General features: G+C 40.0%; 1 protein-coding gene across 1 annotated transcript in view; it reads left to right on the top strand.

The window, feature by feature from the left end:
* LOC113434458 (sodium- and chloride-dependent GABA transporter 2-like) overlaps positions 1-17,114 on the top strand; it is an 81,833-nt gene that overhangs the window by 9,313 nt on the left and 55,406 nt on the right. The window contains exons 3-6 of the mRNA XM_026697687.2: positions 5,769-5,903; positions 7,819-7,959; positions 8,859-8,940; positions 9,801-9,933. Coding sequence (XP_026553472.1) covers positions 5,769-5,903; positions 7,819-7,959; positions 8,859-8,940; positions 9,801-9,933 — 491 coding nt within the window. The remainder of the gene's footprint in view (positions 1-5,768; positions 5,904-7,818; positions 7,960-8,858; positions 8,941-9,800; positions 9,934-17,114) is intronic.

Here is a 17,114-nt window from a genome sequence, read left to right as displayed (position 1 = left end):
CCCACCCCTGGTTTTATAACCTTTGTTGGGATTTGAATTGGAGCTTGTATTCTGATTGGTTGTCAGACCCCCATGAGGCCAGGCAGGGGCAACTCTGTAGGCTATCCTGAGTTCCAGGCTTGGTTGAGCCTTGCTGGATGATGATGCATTGAAAGGGCTTTGGGCAATTGCTACAGTTTTACCTGGAGATCTTTGATATGTAAAGTATTCTGGCTCAGGCCTTAATGGCCCACCCATTAACAAAGGTGGGGATGAGCTTCTACTTCTGAGGTGTGTTTCTGCTTCTGAGTTTCTATTCTTTTTAGGGGAAATATTCTGTCTTTTTAATATTTTCCAGGATATTTCATTTTTCTAGGAGAGGAGTGGGTGCTAACTTCCTACACCATGAAAGCCAGCTGGGTGACTTTAGGCCAGTGACTCTCTCTCTCTCTCTCAGTCCAATGCATTTCAAAGGATTGTTGTTATGGGGAAAATAGGAGGAGAGAGGCGTGGCTATCTGCCTTTGCTGCCTTGAGTTATTTGTAAAAATGGTAAAGGCAGGATACAAATAAATAAAATATAAAAAACAAATAATGGGAAGAGAAGGAAACACCTGTTGATTGGCTGCATTCACACATACTCCAGCCTGCCTATTATTTGAATGGAATGAGGCCTATAACAAATTGCAATGCAATTGTTGAAATATAGCCCAACATTGTTTACCCAATCCAATCATCCTTTCTTATCTTCTGACTTCTAGATGTGTTTGGACTTCTAGAGGTATCAACTCTCACAGTCAATATATCTAAAAGATACCAGGTTTGGAAAGGAGAGTTCTGATGGTGTCCATTGGCACCAAAAAGACAACATTGATCCCAGCTAACCAGTACAAACAGTAGCTCATCCACCTGTTTAACAAAAGATGTTGGAAGAACAGTATTAATTTTTGAATAACTATTTATTTTGGGAGTTTGCAACTTGGGAAACTGCACTTTCTCTCCTAATAAAGTGCTCCTTCTGAGGAAATCTTACATGAGTGTGTCTTCTTTTCCCCAACACCCTGGGAGTAAAAATCAACACTTATTTTTTTAAAAAGAGAAAGGGCCTGTCTGTGGCTCTATTTGTGGCATAAAAGAATGAAGCCAAAAAATATTTTCGGTCCTGAAAGGTGAAATTATTTGCAGCTGAGCAGCAGAGATGTTCATCTCCACCAGCTCTGTTGAGGTAACAGTTGCAGCAACTATTTTGAGTGGGATTTTCACTCAGAAGAATAATGAACCGTTTTCTTTTCTACTGTGAAGAAATCTGTTACAGTTTTGAAATATATACATGTTTAAATTCCTTCTTGGATGTGTGTGTATACAGAGAGAGAGAGAGAAAAGAAGGGAGGGAGGGAGAGAGAGAGAGAGAGTTTTGGGGGTCAGTTTAGAATTCGGGGAATGACTAGGGAATTGTTTTCCCTGTTTTGTTTTTTACAAGTCTACCTTTAATCTGACTTTCTGGAAGCTTGGGCAAACAAGAAGACTGTGTAAATGGATTTTGATTTCTGGCCCGAATTTGCTTGGATTTGCTTCACAGACCTACCTAAACCGCTTTCCCATCCTAACAGCATGAAGTGGATTAGCTAGTTTCACACGGGCCTCTTTTTTGTTTTTTTTTTGTTTGCTCTTTCTCTCACGCTTTCAGGTGGAATTTAAAAAGTGGGTTCTTTTTTTTTTAGTTTTGTTTGTATAAACCTGGAATGTTCTTAGTTTTGGATTTGCTTCCCCCACAGCTTCTATGAAGGAAGTTCCTCTCTGTGTGTCTTGGTTTTGAGTCTACTGAACAGTTTTTCTTACTAATAAGTTTTTCATCAGTCTCCTAATAGTTTCTCATAGACTTCATGCCCAGATTCAGAACCAGAGAATGTAGTGGCAGAAGGGGAGAGAAATATAGCTCCCCCCAGTGGGCTATTGAAAACAATAGGGTATATACTGTATTAGGGGTGAGTAAATCAGGTCCAATTTGAAGTTCAAATAGAATTTTGATGCAGATCAGGATGGGGGAGAAGCCTTGAGCTTCTCACAGAAATCAGGCTAGATCTTTAATAAGTAAGGTAAATATGTAAGAGCCGTGGTGGTGCAGTGGTTAGAATGCAGTATTGCAGGCTACTTCTGCTGCCTGCTGGCTGCCTGCAATTTGGCAGTTCAAATCTCCCCAGGCTCAAGGTTGATTCAACCTTCCATCCTTCCGAAGTCAGCAAAATTGTTGGGGGCAATATGGTGCCTCTGTAAACTACTTAGAGAGTACTGTAAAACATTGTGAAGCAGTATGTAAGTCTAAGTGCTATTGCTATTGCTAAAGTTAAAGGTTTCCCTGTCAGCCATGTTTGACTCTAGGGCAAAATGCTCATCTCAGTTTTTTGCCAAGGGAGCTACCATTGTCTGAAGATAATTTCCATGGTCATATGGCCAGCATGGTTATATGCCAAAGGTGCACAGAGAGCTGTTAACATCCCACCAAAGTGGTACCTATTAATCTACTTGCTTTTGCATGCTTTTGAACAGCTAGGTGGGCAGGAACTGGGGCGAGTAGCAGGAGTTCACCCAGTTATGCCGAGCTTTCCAGCTGACAAGCTCAGAGTCTTTAATGGCTGAGCCGTCGTGCACCAAGGCTTTAATAAATAAATAAACAATATAAAACCAAATTATACCAGATTACCAAATCTGAACAATTCAGTTGGATTTGATTCATGTTTACATAATGTCTGTGTACATGCACTGAAAATCTCTGTATTGGTCTGAATTGGACCAAATTCACTCAAGCACATTTGATTCAATAAATGAGTCCCTTCTGCTGATTAGATTTATCAAACTGAATTCATTTGAACACATTTGATTCAATCAATGGGTGCCCTGTCATGATTTGATTTATCCAGTTGATCCAAACATTTGAACTAACCAAATCTTCATGGAGTCAGGTTCAAACAATTGAATATTGGCACAAACATAGGATTTGCTTGAAGGAAGATGTCCAATATTTGGAGACAGGGGGAGATCAGCACATATTCCCTTTCCTATCCCCACCATCGTTCATGCCATCATTCATGCCAAGTTCTTTTAAAAGAGGACCTGACCTGGAATGCTCACATTGCAGCCCTGGTCAAAAGGGTCCAGCAGAGATTATATTACCTGAGACTTCTCAGAAAAAAACAACTGAATGAGAAACTGCTGGTAACCTTCTACCGCTGCACCATAGAGAGTATCTTAACTTACTGCACCTCTGTATGGTTTGCCAATTGCACAGTGGCAGATAGGAAAGCACTCCAGAGGGTTAACGTCATTGCCCAGAAGATCATTGGTTGCCCTCTCCCCTCTTTGGAAGAGCTTTATAACTCCTGCTGCCTTAAGAAAGTTCAAAGTATTCTCAAAGATCCATCTCATCCTGGGAACCTTTTTTTTGAATTATTACCATCTGGCAGATGGTACAGAATAATAAAAACAAGGACAAATAGGCTGAAAAACAGCTTCTATCCCAGGGCAGTAGCTCTTTTGAATTATGCTGTATAGTGCAGTGTTGGTGCAATGTCAGGGGTTTTCAATTCAATGTGTGGAGTGTGAAGGATGCGTGTTCGTGTTTATTTTCATGGTCATGATGTGCACTGAAGGTGTTGTTTGATTTCATTGTATGAGGTGCAATGACAATAAACTAAACTAAACTAAACAACTTATTATACGCAAAAATCTAGGGTTCTGACTTGTGATATAGAAAACCTTTCAAAGACAAATTTGAAATGTACAACAGCTCATTAGATAACCATAACTTTCTCTTCTTTTCCTATTTGTTGTTTATTAATATTGTATTTGTCATTGGTACATTATTAACTACTGCCACACATCTAGATCCCCACACCTGATGACAAACCAAGCTTTTAAGGCCCCGTGAAAGGCTGACAGGGTGAGGGACAATTGAATCTCTGATGGCATGATATTCCAAAGGGTAGACACCATGATTTTATGATCCTGTTATCTTTAGTTTCATTTATTTTCCTAACAGATTGACTTTTACATGAAAGTTTGAAAGCAAGAGCAGGGGGCACAGGTGCCTAGCAGTTAAGATGCTAAGCTTATTGACTGGAAAATTGGCTGTTTGAGACCCAAGTACCTGGGTGTGACTGGATGAGCTCCTGTTCTTGCCCCAGCTCCTGCCCACCTAGCAGTTCAAAAACATGCAAATGCGAGTAGATAAATAGGTACCATTTTGATGGGAAGATATGAGCATTCTGTGTGCCTTGGCATATAGTCATGTGTGATGACCCAGGGTGGGATACAAAATACAAAAAGTCACAAAAAACAGGTGAAGCCCCTTTTATTCCTTCACTTTGCTTCCAAGCTCCAATATCCTTAACTGGAGATAAAAAACTCCCATACAAGCAGTTACAAGAAGGAGAAAATGCCGTTTAAATTATAAAGAGTAAAAAATAACACAAACCAGGCAAGATAATGGCTTGAAGATGTCCACAGATATTAGAACACACACTGGGAAGGACGCCAAACTCAGAGAGGAACTATAAACTACAGATATTTACATGATTTGTTTCCAGCACTCGCCTGTACACATGCCCATTCTCTTATCCAGTTGTCACAGCTGCACCCCATGAAGAGGATCAAGGCCCTTTCCTCCCCAGTGGACCACATCTCTCCCTTATCCTCTCCTCCCTGCATGCCCCAGGATGGAGAGGGGATGGGCCTGGGTCCTCCTCTGACTGCCCAGCCAGCCTCTGCCCTTCCCCAGCCTCCCCCGCAACCTCCAGAGCCACACTTCCACTTCCTGTCAGCTGTTCCTCCTCTCCATCAGAGTCAATCTCCACCAGGGGCATGACATCATGTCGGCCACATGACCATTGAAGCATCTTTGGGCATTGCTGGCTCCTTTGGATAGGAAACAGAGATAAGTACTACCTCCTAGAGTCAGACAGGGAAAATTATTATATTGATCCCCTATTTTGTGTGAAGCAAGAACACTAAAAATAAAACAAATCATGTACTTCTGAGATTCCTTGAGGTTTTTCAGGCCAACATTCATATTTGCTATTGATAGCCAAGATACAAAATGCTGCATTAAGATTACAGCTTTCATACCATTCATAAAGAGGGATTATATTTTGCTTATGGGTTGTGGGTAGTTATCTTTTTATGAAAGTGAGGTATGCTACAGTCAGTCCTTTGGAGGCTGATTCACTAGAGTTTCAAATACAGTTTCCTTTTGTAGCAGGAATGAAATATAGTCAAAATATTCCAAACTGTACTCGAGTTAGCCTCTGGAGGCTGCTCTAAGCATTACTACATTTGCAAAGCATTTTGAACACACCAGAGTGCTCTCAAGGTGTCAGGTATTACAATTAACAGAAGCATTGTAATTCAGCACAATTGCTTTGTATTACTGCACAAATCATCATCTCTCATGAAACTTCTACCACTCTTATACAGAACTTATTGCTATCATAACACTCCTCCCCCCAAAGGTTACTATCCAATATTTAATTAGATGGAAGGAAGCCATACAAAGCTCAGTGGGATTTCAGTAAGGCTTATGGTAGCATTGCAAGTTACAGAAAAGTGTTTCTCAACTTTAGCAATTTTAAGATGTGTGGGCTTCAACTCCCAGAGAGTTCCCCAAGCAGCCATGCTGGTTGAGGAATTCTGGGAGTTGAAGTCCACACATCTTTAATGTTGCTAAAGGTTGAGAAACACTGTTGTAGAATGTCTCTTTAATGTCTGGCCACCTCTCTCTTTTTTCTGAATGTGTAGGAGCCTTCTTCATTCCCTACCTCATCTTCCTTTTCACCTGTGGAATTCCAGTGTTTTTCCTGGAGACAGCCCTGGGACAATATACCAGTCAGGGAGGAGTCACTTCCTGGCGGAAGTTATGCCCTCTTTTTGAAGGTATGTCAAATCTTATTGTCAAGCGCCAGAAGAATCAGAAGATCCAGGCAATTCAAATGTGTGTAAAGATCTATTGCAAATTTAAGTTCTCTACAAGAATCTGAACTACTAAGGACAAAGCAAATTGGTGGTAGATAAGAGTCAAAGGAATTCAAGGTAGGCTGGATTGCTACATTTTGTGGGTATAAAGGAACTCATGACAGATGACATATTTGATCCCTCCCTCAGGCTCAGCCTGGCTATCTCCTACACTTATGGACCAAGCTGGTTGACTGAATGCAACTTTATATGAACGATCCCCTCTTGACTGTTGTTTAAGAGTCATGAAGATCTGGTTCTTCTCCAAGCCTTTGGTGAGGGAACAGGATAACTTTCACCTCACTACACTTACCACTTTATTGATTTTACTATAATTTCTTTGATTTGTGTGAGCTGTGGTTTTGCATGCTGCTTGCATACCACACATAGGGCTTCACTTGTTTGCACAGTGCAGTTGCTGGCATGCCACAAACTGATGCCATTCCATGGACTGGGAATTGGGGACCCCTGGTATACAGCAAATTAGAACTTTTGAGAGTGTCTTAAAAATAATAATTGAGATAGGCTCTGTGGGAATATCCCGTATGTTCTCAGGACAAAAATCTACCTGGGGGATAAAGTAAACAAATCAACAAGCTCTTGTGAACAAATATTAATTTCTTCTGTAACTTCAAAATATGCAACTTCAGTAAGGGAAAAAAAAAAAGACTACCATCCTCTCCCCAATTCTAGAATGTCATTTGGATCCCAAAGGTCTAGCAGCATTGTTGCAAACTCTGCTTCTAATTGGAACTCAAAGGTTACTAATTGGATGCTGCTTATTATCCCAGGAATTGCTATTCTTGCTGTTTGATTAAAATAACTCAAACACCTTAATCTTAAAAAAAAAAAAGGCTGAATATACAGTAAAATCTGGTAGAGATAATTTAAAATGTTTAGACAAAAACCTCGAGCAATTTTAGTTCTGGGTCTTGTTTTTGCCACCTACCACACACAAAGCAATGGAAATGACTGCAGTTACTTCTGAAACCCAACATGGCTGTAGAAACAAATCAGTGGTGGGATTCAAATATTGTTGCCACTGGTTCGGTGGGTGTGGCTTGGTGGGTGTGCCCACACTTTGCGAGCACACGTGCACCAAACGCACACTTTGCACAGGTGCAGAGGCGTTCTAACTCCTGCAACTCCTTCTCTCTACCGATCGCTTCAGGAGCTGCCGCGTGGCACTATTCTATGCCACGCAAAGCAGCTGCACTTCAAATTCAGCGGATAAAGGTGAGTATGGGAGCCTGGGCTGGTGGGTGGGCCCAACAGCAGAGTGGTGGAGAGAACTGGTTTGGTGTCCACTGCTCATCACTCCTACCGGCTTGCCAGAACTGGGCCAAATCGGTTGAATACCACCACTGAAACAAATGTACAGCTAGACTTCATCTTATCTTCACAATTGGGACCAGGATTTCAGTTACTAAATAAGGCAGTTGTTACATGAGTCATACCCAATTTTCCCAGCTTTTTTGCCATGGTTCTTAAGTGAATCACTGCAGTTGTTAAGTAAATCATATGATTGTTAAGTGAATCCAGTTTCCTGCATTGACTCTGCTTGTCCAAAGCCAGTTGGAAAGATCACAAATAGATATCACATGACTCTAGGATGCTGCAAATGTCATGTTGGTTGCCAAGTGCCTGATTTTTGATATGTGACCATGGAGATGCTGTGACGGTCATAAGTATCTTCATTTCAACCATTCTTTCCTTCCAACTGTTAAGCCCGCTGGAGGTTAGGATGGGATCTTGCTATATACTTTGTTCAAGAAGGTCTCATTAATTTGTTTTTAACATGTAATTTTGCTTCCTGGTTTATTTTTTCTCTCTGTAGGGATTGGGTATGCTTCTCAAGTGATTGTGGTACTCCTTAATTTCTATTATATTATTGTCCTGGCTTGGGCCTTGTTTTACCTCTTCAGTTCGTTCACCATAGACCTCCCGTGGGGCAGCTGTGATCACGAATGGAATACAGGTAATGTTTATGTCCTTCTACAGGGCATTAGCTACTCTTTCTCCGAACAGAATCTTTTTTTCTCCCTTAAATCAATGGCCACTGACATTATTTCATGTTCTGTTGCATTTGCCTTTCATGCTTCCACTCATTATTGATTTCCTTAATCTCCCACCTCACCTCTTTGTATAATCCCTGTTATAAAAGAAAATAATGTTTATGAGAAATGTGAAAGAAATCTGTTTACAAAATACACCAAAACCTTGTTGCTATTTAGAGAGTTGCACAGACAGAATAGCTATCATTTGATTTTCATAGAACAGAGTTTGAAGGGACCTAAATCATACCTGCTCCATGCAAGAATCAAAATTAAAACAGCCACAGGATCAGTTTCTCTGGCAACTTTCTGTGGTAAGAAACAAAAACAAAATCTCTTTCTGCAAGAGGACAGGACATATGTTTCTGAAACCTAAGGACAAAAAAAATAAATAAATCAGGTTTTGGTTTTAAAAAGCCTTATTAAACAAAACCTATCTTTTCCACAGATGAAGAGAACTGTATTCTTAGATAGGAATATAGCCATGACTGAAATGGACTCAATTTTTGAGTATCTTTTCAGCAGCAGGAACAAATTTGTGGGTTTAAAAAAGCTGATTTGATACAATCTTTGACTAAACTGAAAAAGCTCTATTCCTCATTTGTTCTCTGGTTGGGAAAAAGGAAGTATGAGAAGAACAAGTCTTCCTTTCTTTTGGTTCTGGTTCTATCTTCCATTGGCATAAGACCCTTCACATAAAACGTGTTCCTACCCCAACTTAAGGTTTTGCAATTCTATTGCTTCCTTTTCCTAAAGATGATTGATTGTACCCCATAGCATATTTTATTGGATGCATTAAAAGTTTGTGTGGTTTACTTTATAGAGAACTGTGTGGAATTCCAGAAGAATGCCTCTCTAAATGTGACAGTGGAAAATGCCACCTCTCCTGTCATTGAATTTTGGGAGTAAGTAAAAATCTTAGCCTAAGGAGCTTCTTTTTCTCCAATAGTGGCTATCAGCAATTCATGTCCTTTTTCCATATTGATTTTCCATGTATGCTGTAGATGTAATTAATTTGTAATTTAATCCCCACATTCTCTCCCAATTTTCCAGGTCTATATTATGGCCAATGTTTTTTGCCCATACCACCATTGCCTCTTTGACCACCTCACCTTCCATTTTAAAATCTAGTCGAAAATTATATATTCTTGAGATCATTTCCTTTTCCATTTCTTGTAGAATTTTATCTAATTGATTCATGTGCTTTTTTCATTGGATGCACTAGTATTGATATGATAATCCTTCATATGTTCAACTAGCATAAATATTACCAAATGTCCTTTCACTAATTTCTTACCAAAATCAAACAAAGGTGTTTTATTGGAATATCTCCTACCAAGAACTTTATACAATAATGTAATAAAGACTATAAAGCCTTCAGAACATCAACTTATTTTTAGAGGAATGAAAAGCATTTCAGGCAATAATTACTACTCTACCTTCAGTTGCCGGATGTACCAGACAGCCACCTGAAGGTAAAGATTAGATGATGACTCCCTTTCACTTTAGAGAAGCTAAATATTAGGTTAGGTATCTCTGAGGATGGCACCTAACAAGATCCTGTCAATATTGCAAGATGGCTCCTCCCATAATGTGATTTTCCTAAGTAGTTACCTATTAAATATGTGCCCCATTTTTGGGGAAAGTGCCAGCCAAAAGAAAGCTGTTGCAAGACACCATGTAAAATACATTATGGAGAAAGCAGAAAACTGGTTTTTCCAGGACTACAAATGAAGCAAAACATGTTCAATATTTTCATTCACAGGCGAAGAGTGTTGAACATTTCTGATGGTATAGAACATTTGGGCACAGTGCGTTGGGAACTGTCACTCTGCCTTCTTCTGGCCTGGATCATCTGTTATTTCTGCATTTGGAAAGGGGTTAAGTCTACAGGCAAGGTAAGCAGCTTCATTTCTTTTCTAATTTCTAGATACCTTAATGCCAAGCACAGAGATTCAGTCGGGTTGCAGCATAGAAGATTTAGTCAGGATTTATTCAACTTAAATCTTATATTGAATAATATAAGATCTTATCCTCTATACACAAGAATCTGGTCAACTAAAGTTCAACACCAAATTGGTGCCATATAAGGCATAATGGAATTCAGGAGGCGCTGGAGAGCTTGTGGGAATGCAACTACTCTAAGCTGATGATGCATTTAACTTTGACCCCCAACTTTGCCTGCCATTCTCTACATGTGAATGATGATTGCTTAGAATAGTTCTTCTTGGAGCCGAATAGAAAGGAACAACCATGGTGACCACAGTCTGAGATATAATTGTTGCAAAACCAATAGAAAAAAGTGACCCTAATGCTATTGTATTTAACTTTTTTTTTTTTTTGCAAACAGGACACCGCAGGTATGGTCCAACACTGTCACAATTGACTAAAAGGAGATTTTTAAAAATGAGGGGACAGTGTAAAATGTAAATAGAAAGAAAAGTGAAGAGGGTCAAATCATGGTGCTTGGAGGTTATTTATTTATTTGTTTAATTTATATGCCACTGACTCATCTGAAGAATGACCCTGAGTGGCTTACAGATCATACATATTAAAATAGATAAAAAGCAGTAGACAAAAAACCCCTAAAAAACCCAAGACAAGAATGGCATAGTGGTGGCATTTTCCCCATTAATCCACCAGTTACTTCCAACATAAAGCACCCCCATCAGGACCCCAAGTCAACTTTTAACACCCTTCTGGAATGATAAAGGTGTGGGGGGGAGACCTCATCTCATTGGTAAGAGATACTCCAAGAATCTATTCTGTTTCTTTTTTGCCTTTTCAACATTATATGAACTACATGTGTAGAAGATATGACTTGAAGTAAGTATCAAAGACTGCTCATCATCTAAGGCCAAAGCTTGGCTTGAATAGAGTAGAATAAAGCACACAATGGCAAACTACTCATTTTAAGAGGGGGAAGGTGCCTCTGCTTCATATCAAGACCATTTTTATCTGACCCCCCCACCCCCTTACTTTGTACAAAATACTATGGCTGTTTGGGCTTATAAATGTATTTTTCATGCATTTTCTGCGCCATTTCCAAGCAACATTCTGAGGCATTTCCAAGTATCTGGGAATAGAAAGTAATGAGAAAACAGCCTTCTCTTGATAAAGTGGAAGCCAAAATGTGGTTTATTAAATCAAATGAAAGAAATGCATAGCAGATGATCGTATAATTTTCCTTCATTAGAAAAGAAAAGATTGACCGGGACAGACAATGATGAAAGTTTGCTAAGCAACTCAGGTGATGAGGTTTACAGTGCATTATATAAATTACATTAAATGTTTGAATTGACTGCCGTTTTCTTTTAAACTCTTCCTTGCTCGTTGGATACATGTCCTTTGAACATTCCTAAGTAGCTACTGCAAAGTTTTCTCAGTAAAAATATTGATTAATAAAACATATTATAATTGTCCCATGATAAAGCTTGAATTTTGGTACCTCATGTACACACACCCTGTGTACAGACATCCTGAACATTCTCTCTCTCCCTCTCCCTCTCCCTCCCTCCCTCCCTCTCTCTCTCTCTCTCTCATAGGACCTGATCTACCTTCAAATATAAAAATACCAAAAAGCAGTATTTCTCAACCTAGACAACTTTTAAGAAATGTGGATTATTAATTCTCAGAATTTCTCAGACAGCATGCTAGATGCTTGTCAGGTCCAAGACCAAACTGAGTCTAATCCTTTATTTGCTTATACCTAATGGATATAATTTTAGTTTAGTTTACTTTATTGTCACTGCACCTCATACAATGAAATCAAACACCATCTTCAGTGCACATCATGACCATGACCATGAAAATAAACACAAACACACTTCCTTCACCCCTCACACATTGAACCGGAAATCAACACTGCACTATACAACAGAATTCAAAAGAGCTACTGCTCTGGGATAGAAGCTGTTTTTCAGCCTATTTGTCCTTGTTTTTATTATCCTGTACCATCTGCCAGATGGTAATAGTTAAAAAAAGGGTGCCCAGGATGAGATGGATCTTTGAGAATGTTTTGAACTTTCTTAAGGCAGAAGAAGCTATAAAACTCTTCCAAAGAGGGGAGAGGGCAACCCATGATCTTCTGGGCAATGACGTTAACCCTCTGGAGCGCAGTCCTATCTGCCACTGTGCAATTGGCAAACCATGCAGAGGTGCAGTATGTTAAAATGCTCTCTCTGGTGCAGCGGTAGAAGGTCACCAGCAGTTTCTCATTCAGTTGTTGTTTTCTGAGAAGCCTCAGGTAGTCTAATCTCTGCTGGGCCCTTTTGACCAGGGCTGTAATGTGGGCACCCCAGGTCAGGTCCTCTTTTAGGGTAACACCCAGAAACTTAAAACTGGCCATTTGCTCCACTCGGTCTCCATTGATAAGCAAGGGCTGGATGTCTGATCTGTTCCTTCTGTAATCCACTCCTTGGTCTTATTGGTGTTGAGGACCAAGTTGTTGTCTCCACACCACGAAAGCAACAGTTCCACCTCATCTCGGTAGGCAGACTCATACCCCCCGGAGATAAGTCCCACCACTGTTGTATCATCTGTAAATTAAGCAATAGTATTACTAATGTGTGCGCATAAAGAGTATAGGGTAAGGGACTCAACACACAACCCTATGGTGTACTAGTGTTAAGAATAAGGGCTGAAGAGGTATGATTACCTAATCTGACCTTCTGTGAGCGGCCAGACAGGAAATCCATAATTCAAAGGCAGATTGAATTAGAAAGCCCATCTGGCCAAACTAAAGCCATAACGGTTAAACCATGATTTATGAATGAAGATGGTGATGCAAAATGTTTGTCATAGAACATTTTGACTCTTCTGGGTGTTCTGAAAGTGCTTCAAAAATTTTCTGATCTAGGATAGGTCATCTGGGCCAGGGGTCTCCAACTTTGGCAACTTTAAGACTTACGGACTGAAGTCCACAAGTCTTAAAATTTCCAAGGTTGGAGACCCCTGATCTGGGCCACCCCTGAAAAGATTGGCAGAGCCAATGGAACATTTTGCATACCTCGGTTTTTGAACTAGCACATTTTGGTCATTCAAGGAACCATAGTTAAGTAAACAAGGTTTTAGCATGATCTTAGAAACCATCCAGGGAATGTATTACTCTGTGTATGTGATTCATGCAGGCATAGCTGCTGTATTATAGCATATTTTTTTTGAGCAGATATTAACTAGATGCCAAGATGGATTGGTGACTAAGCTGTATCAATGTATTCACAGTTAGAATGATCTGTGGGACGTGGTGTGCCTTGAAACTCCTTAAGTTAGCCTGGTGGAACCTGGTGCACTGATTACATTATTAAACATTGAACTCTTCTCTTGGCTTCAGTAAACAGAGTGTTAATGTGTGAATATGGCAAAACCTAACAAGTTGCCCTTTAAACAAAATGTGTAGAGGTTGACATTTTGACAGGTGTAGCTTGGGTGACATCTGGAAGCCTATCTGCCGTCTGCCATCCACCAGAGGGATAATACAATAAAAGCTTGAAAAAACCGAAACGGTAACCTCTTAAAGTCTTTGGCTACTATTACATCCAGTTTTGGTAACCACATTACAAAAAAGTTGTTGAGACTTTGGAAAAAGCATGAAGAAGGGGCAACTAAGATAATTAAAGGCCTGGAGACTAAAACATATGAAGAACGGTTGCAGGATCTGGGTATGGTAAACTAGAGGTGGTAGCTGTATTCTGGTATTTGAGGGGCTTCCACAAAGAGGAGGGGATGAACTTATTTTCCAAAGCGCAAGACAACCTACTTCTTAGTAAGCTATAAAAAGTGGAATAGATAGCACCACCACTAGATGGACTCGCAACTGGCTGGCAAACCGTACTCAATGAGTTGTCCTTAATGGTTCTAAGTCTTCATGGAGGGAAGTAAGCAGTGGGGTGCCACAAGGTTCCGTCTTAGGCCCAGTACTCTTCAATATCTTTATTAATGACTTAGATGAGGGAATAGAAGGGGAACTTACCAAATTTTCAGATGATACTAAACTGGCTAACACTTAAGAAGATAGGCTCAAGATCCATATGGATCTTGACAGACTAGAATACTGGGCCATATCTAACAAAATGAAATTCAATGTAGAGAAAAGTAAAGTCCTACACTTAGGCAAGAAAAACAAAAGTACACATATAGACTGAGTGAAACCAGGCTCAATAGCAGTAACTGTGAGAGGGATCTTGGAGTCTTAGTGGACAACCAGCTAAATATGAGCCAGCAGTGTGCAGCAGCAGCCAAAAAAGCTAATGCAATCCTAAATTGTATTAACAGAGGGATACAATCAAGATCAAGGGAAGTGCTAATACCACTCTATAAAGCCTTAGTAAGACCACACTAGAGTAGTGCACCCAGTTTTGTTCACCACATTATAAAAAAGATGTTGAGACTCTAGAAAAAGTACAGAGAAGAGCAACCAGGATGATTAGGGGACTGGAGGCTAAAACATACAATGAATGGTTGCAGGAACTGGGCTTGGCTAGTCTAGTAAAGAGAAGAACCAGGGGAGACATGATAGCGGTCTTCCAATATTTGATGGGCTGCCACAGGGAGGAAAGGTCAAGCTATTTTCTAAAGCACCTGTAGGCCAGACAAGAAATAATGGATGGAAACTGAACAAGGAGAGATTTAACCTGGAAATAAGGAGAAACTTTCTGACAGTGAGAACAATCAACCAATGGAACAGCTTGCCCTCGGAAGTTGTGGGAGTGTCATCACTTGAGACTTGCAAGAAGAGATTGGACTGCCATTTGTCAGAAATGGTGTAGGGTCTCCCACTTGGCTGGGGGGGGTGGACTAGATGACCTACAAGGTCCCTTCCAACTCTGATTATCTGTTAAAGAAGGCAGGACAAAAAAACAATGGGTGGAAACGAATCAAGGAGAGAAGCAACCTGGAATTAATGAGAAACTTTCTAACAATGAGAACAATTAACCAGCTAAACAGCTTGCCTTCAGAAGTTGCAGGTCTTTTATCACTGGGGATTTTAAAGAAGAGATTGGACAGCCATTTGTCCAGAATGGTATAGGGCAGGAGTGTCAAACTTGTGATGACACATTGTCATCACATGGCATATCACAACTTTTCCCCCTTTGCTAAACTGGGGGAGGGCTTGGCCAGCATGTGATATATCCAGCTGGCAGGCTGCAAGGTTGACACCCCTGGTATAGGGTCTCCTGCTTGAGCAGGGAATTGGAATAGAAAACCCCCAAGGCCCCTTCCAGATCTATTCTGATTGAGAATTGTTTAGTCCTAGTCAGTCAGAGTCCATTGATGATTACCTTATCAGAGATAACAACATATTTATTTTAGCCTTAATCAAATAAACCAATTTTATATTCTCTTATTTTTCTTCTAATAATACTAATCTTTAGTCCAGTAGTCGCCAACCTTTTGGACCTCAGGGATCACCAAACTCATAATTTTAGATCTCGTGGACCAGAGACCCTGGGAAAATCCTAAAAAATGTCTGCAGAAAAATTCCCCATCCCATTTTCCTACTGATCATTCTTTATTTGGGATCACAGGATACCGTCTCCAGCTCTGTTCTCAGGGGAAGAGAGAGAGAGAGAGAGACTTTTGGCTTCATGCAAGGAAAACAGCAGAAGCAGTAGAAGTCTTTCTTTCTCTCCCTCAAACTCCAACAGAAATGAATCTTTGTGAGACTTGTCATGCTGGCGCAGCCTCTTGGAGCAGATGCCTTGCAGGGTCCCAAAGACTCATTTCTGGCTGAGTTTGGGGGAGAGAAAGAAAGACTTTTGCTGCTTTCCTTGCATGCAGCCAAAAGCAGAAGAAGAAAGAAGCAGAAAGAAGCAGCCCGGTGACCAAGTGAGGTGCGTGGGGCGAGTGGGGCAAGTTCTCCCCCTCTGCCCTTTACCCCCTCCCCTCACTACCTTGTGTTGTTTGCAATGCAAGTGACACAAGCCTTGTGTTCCTGCAGGCCATGTGGGTGGCGCAGCCTGGATTAATTGTTTTGGAGGGTGCTTTGAGGGTGACATTTCTCTGCAGACCACCAACATTTTCTCACAGACAACCAGTGGTCCCCGGCCCACTGGTTGGCGACCACTGCTTTAGTCATTTCAAATAATGTAACATATGCTTTTCAGTGATTCATTGCCCCTTGTTACAAAATTTTTCAACATTTTAACAAGCCTCCTTTATAAATCCAATATAAGAAAACTATTCAGGTCACGCTCTTGGTTTGTTGTTTGAATATCTTTTATTTATTAAGAAATCAGTCAATGTATATCTTGTATATCCAATGTAACATGCCTTTCCAGGTCATTCTTGTAGCCTGTCATTTTTAAATCCACTTTCAACCCAGTCTCAATCTTGTCAGGTAGAACTTGTTCCATAACATCTTCTGTGCACAGTCTACCTATAGAGCCAGACACTATTAAAATTAATTTCTGGGACTATTGAACAAAAGTATATTTAAATATGTCCAATGTTAAAGTATTTTGCTTCATTCTTTATCAGTAACTGAGTTCAAGAGTTCTTCTCCTTTAACTGTTAATGTTTAGTTCCTTCTTGTTTCCTCTACTGTCCAGTTTTTAAAGTTTTATGGTTATTATGTTCTTTTTAATTCAAAAAACATTTTCCTATGAGAAGGATTCTTTATAATTAATTTCAAAATCTTATGTCAAATTTATCTGGACCCTTAATCTGTTTGTAACTTTGTAAAATCAAAGTTTTAATTATCATTTTGCTGTTAATTTCCACACCCCCCCTCTTTTTAAAGTTCTTAAACTTTAAATTGGGGCTTCTTTCATTAAAGTTTGAAGGAAATTCACCAGTGTCTTCAGTCATGTTGATTCAAAGGGTTAAAAAAGGCTGAAAAGTACTTAATAAGCAATGTGTGAATGTGATTAAAAAGGGAGTATGCAAACTTAATGTCCTTTCAAAGATGTTGATCATGGTTTGAGCAAGATAACCATTCTCATGTCTTCCATAATTTTAAACTGCCAAAGAACATTGTCTTGCAGTTTAGCCATGAGAAGCAACTATCTGGAGCACTTGTAGACAATCTCAAATCCTCTCTTTATCTGGAGAAGATTTTAAAGAGCCCGTCTAATTGATG

This window comes from Pseudonaja textilis, chromosome 5 (assembly GCF_049901715.1).
Source record: "Pseudonaja textilis isolate UNSWEBS1 chromosome 5, rPseTex1.2, whole genome shotgun sequence".
NCBI lineage: Eukaryota > Metazoa > Chordata > Lepidosauria > Squamata > Elapidae > Pseudonaja > Pseudonaja textilis.
Note: the sequence above shows the minus strand (reverse complement) of the source record. Positions and strands in the feature narration are given on the sequence as shown.